This window comes from Sinocyclocheilus rhinocerous, unplaced genomic scaffold (assembly GCF_001515625.1).
Source record: "Sinocyclocheilus rhinocerous isolate Xijiao unplaced genomic scaffold, SAMN03320098_v1.1 scaffold404, whole genome shotgun sequence".
Taxonomy (NCBI): Eukaryota; Metazoa; Chordata; class Actinopteri; order Cypriniformes; family Cyprinidae; genus Sinocyclocheilus; species Sinocyclocheilus rhinocerous.
This window is the reverse complement of record NW_015628680.1, coordinates 103,972-106,981: the sequence shown is the minus strand read 5'-3', so window position 1 is coordinate 106,981 and position 3,010 is coordinate 103,972. Positions and strand designations below refer to the sequence as shown.

General features: G+C 39.6%; 1 protein-coding gene across 3 annotated transcripts; it reads right to left on the bottom strand.

Moving 5' to 3' along the window:
- Positions 1-525: 525 nt before the first annotated feature.
- Positions 526-2,167, bottom strand: LOC107737940 (zonadhesin-like). Of its 3 annotated transcripts, none has more exons than XM_016549584.1 (4): positions 2,079-2,167; positions 1,934-2,011; positions 791-1,770; positions 526-636 (listed from the first exon to the last, which is right to left on the bottom strand). In XM_016549584.1, exons 1-4 carry the CDS (start codon positions 2,152-2,154, stop codon positions 634-636), a joined length of 1,137 nt encoding a protein of 378 aa, XP_016405070.1. In that variant the 5' UTR covers positions 2,155-2,167; the 3' UTR covers positions 526-633. The 3 variants fall into 3 exon arrangements, with proteins under 3 accessions (XP_016405070.1, XP_016405069.1, XP_016405068.1); XM_016549583.1 differs by having other exon boundaries at positions 526-774; positions 836-1,770; XM_016549582.1 differs by having other exon boundaries at positions 526-787; positions 849-1,770.
- Between the last annotated feature and the right edge of the window lie 843 nt (positions 2,168-3,010).

The following is a 3,010-nucleotide window of genomic DNA, read 5'->3' as shown; positions in this document are numbered from 1 at the left end:
GGGGGGGGGGGGGGGACAATCTTATTTTTCATAATCTCCATTCGAGACGTAATCCATGCACTCACAATGTCTTGCATAATTGACTGTTTGCTGTAAATGTCACAATTATATGCATGTACTCAGAGTTAAATCAAGCCCTGAATAGACAGAAGGTCACTGAACCCAATCTGAAGCGAGTTGGATTGGTTTTGCTCTGAAACATGTTCCACACACTTTGACAAGCCTTTCACTCACAAAAGGACCAGCCAATAACTAACTATCCTTAACACAGAAAAACTCACAATGCAAAGCATTCGAAAACAATCTGATATTTTATTTTGTATGGTGGCACACAAAAACAAATTTAATTACAAACACATGAGAGGCTTGTTCTTCCAGAATCAACACTTGTGTGAACAGGGGGGGGAATTGGATTCCAGATACAAACTAGAATTTTCAAAGAGTTAAAAGAAAAACTAGTCAGGGAACTGGGTATTTTACATTTAGAAGTCAAGTTCTTAGAGGGAAGAGACCAACATTTAAAAATTTGTTTTTACAGGTTTAATGCTGGACTCTAACGAGAGGGGGAAGAACTGGATTGTATAGCATCACTAGCTTTCTCAGGTTTATAACGGTTTCTCAGAGGGAAGAGAGCTAAACAACTTGGATGGGAGGGATGAACTGGATTCCATTACAATGCCAAGTTTTGCAGATTTAATGCTGGGCTTCTAAGATGGTATGGGAAAAACTAGCTAAAAGAGCACTAGGTTGTTTGGCTTTAGAACTGGGTTTCTCAGTGGGAAGAGAGCTAGACTTCTCCGTGGGGGGGGGAGGAACTGGGTTCAATGGGAGCACTAGTGGGGAATGAGAAACTGGGTTCCGTGGGAGCACTAGGTTGTTCAGGTTTAGAACTGGGTTTCTCAGTGGGGAGGGAGCTAGACTTCTCTGATGGAAGGGAAGAATTAGGTTTCACAGGTTTAGGACTGGTCTTTAGGAAAACGCTTGATTTCACTGGGAGAAGAGAACTTGGGGTCTCTGGCTTAGAATGTTGTTGCATATGAGAACTAGATTTCTCAGGTTTAGAGCTGAATTTTTCAGACGGAAGTAAAAAAATGGGTCCCATCAGAGCTCCAGGTTTCTTAGGTTTAGAACTCACCTTTGAGAAGAGAATACTTGATTTCACAGGGAGAGGAGAACTTGGGGTTTTTAGCTTAGATCGGTGTTCAGTAGGAGCATTTGGTCTCTCAAGTTTAGAGCCAGACTTCTCAGAGGGGTGGAATGAACTCAATTGCATAGGAGCAATAGGTTTATCAGGTTTAGAACTTGACTTTTCAGATGGAAGTGAAAAAGTGAGTATCAGAGCTCCAGGTTTCTTGGGTTTAGAACTGGTCTTCGAGAAGAGAATACTTGATTTCACAGGGAGAGGAGAACTTGGGGTCTCTAGCTTAGATCGGTGTTCAGTAGGAGCTTTGGGTCTCTCAGGGTTAGAGCCAGACTTCTCAGAGGGGTGGAAAGAACTCAATTGCTTAGGAGCACTAGGTTTATCAGGTTTAGAGCTTGACTTTTCAGATGGGAGACAAAAACTGGGTTTCTTCACAGAAAGGGAGCTGGACTTCTCAGAAGCAAAGGAAGAACTGGGTTCCTTAGGATGTGCTTTTTTTACAGATGATTGCCAAATGCTGCTTTCCACTAGAGCAGTAGGTTTTCTCAAGGAAACAGACGAACTTGACTTCACATGAGCACTGGAACTAGGTTTCTGAGGGAAGTGATAATTGTCATGCTCAGTCTGTCCTGAAAAGAATATTTGAATAACTGTTAGTTACAGAAATGACAATATAAAACAGTGACAGTAAGTTCTCTTCAATTTTAATACAACATGGTAGCTAAACATCTTCATCATCATGCAAACATGTATATCTTCATGTTAATGAACATAGATAATTTACAACCAAACCTTTGTGTTTTTGCAGTAGTTGCCCAGCATTACTCCAATCAGACACATGGGAGACACGTTCAGCTGGAGTACTGAGCACTAGAAGAAAACTCAAGGTTAACAAGAGAAACACATTTTTTATATTTATACACTAAAGTTAACTTACCTTCACTCCATGAGTGATACAAATACAAGAAAATAATAAGTCTAGAAGAACCCATTTTGCCCACAAGTCCTACCATTCAGTTTGCGGGTCTAACCAGGCATTTTAAAGATAAGCAGTGACACAGATTTGCATCACCTGGGCTCCCCGTTAACGAACAATTGTGGCTGTGTTCGAAATGGCATACTTGCTTACTGCTTACTGCCCAGTACACAGTGCATACTGCCTACTATTTTTTTAAAGAATAGTGTGTGAAACAGTATACAATAAGCAATAAATGTTTCAGAGTAGTATGCTTAAGTGCTGTCACATGACAAACTATATAAATTGTATTAGATGAATGCCACTTTATTGGGACAAAAACCTACCTAAAGCATACACAACACTGTATTATTGAGGCGTTTTATTTCCAGTTTTCAAATATTTACTTAATTTTTATTGAAAATAAATTTCTTTCGTTGCAGAAATAGTAAGAGTAGTATGATAGTATGGCATTTCGAACACAGCCATTGTTTCATCCTGGGGTGTATTCCAGAAAGCATGGTTAACTTACCATCACATATACCCTGAACTCTCAGTTGATTAACCTAAACCTTGCTTAAGCTGGCTGCACACTAGACAATTTTAAAATCCTAAATGATTTTAAAACCATGGGAGACCACAGACATGAAGACAGTTTCAACCGATTGTTAGCCTTATAATCCTCTGAACGCGCACACCAGACGATTCCAGCAGACCGCGAGACCACACACTTGATGATTGTAGGAATGATTTCACAGTGACACTAGATCTCATGGAGATATTATTATTATTTAATATCTTTGAAAGAATCTGTACTGTATAAAGCGCTATAAAGATAAAGGTGACGTCATTTGATGATCGGAAACGCGCTGTAGAGATTAAAGTACAATTTATGTCCTACTAACAATACTGTT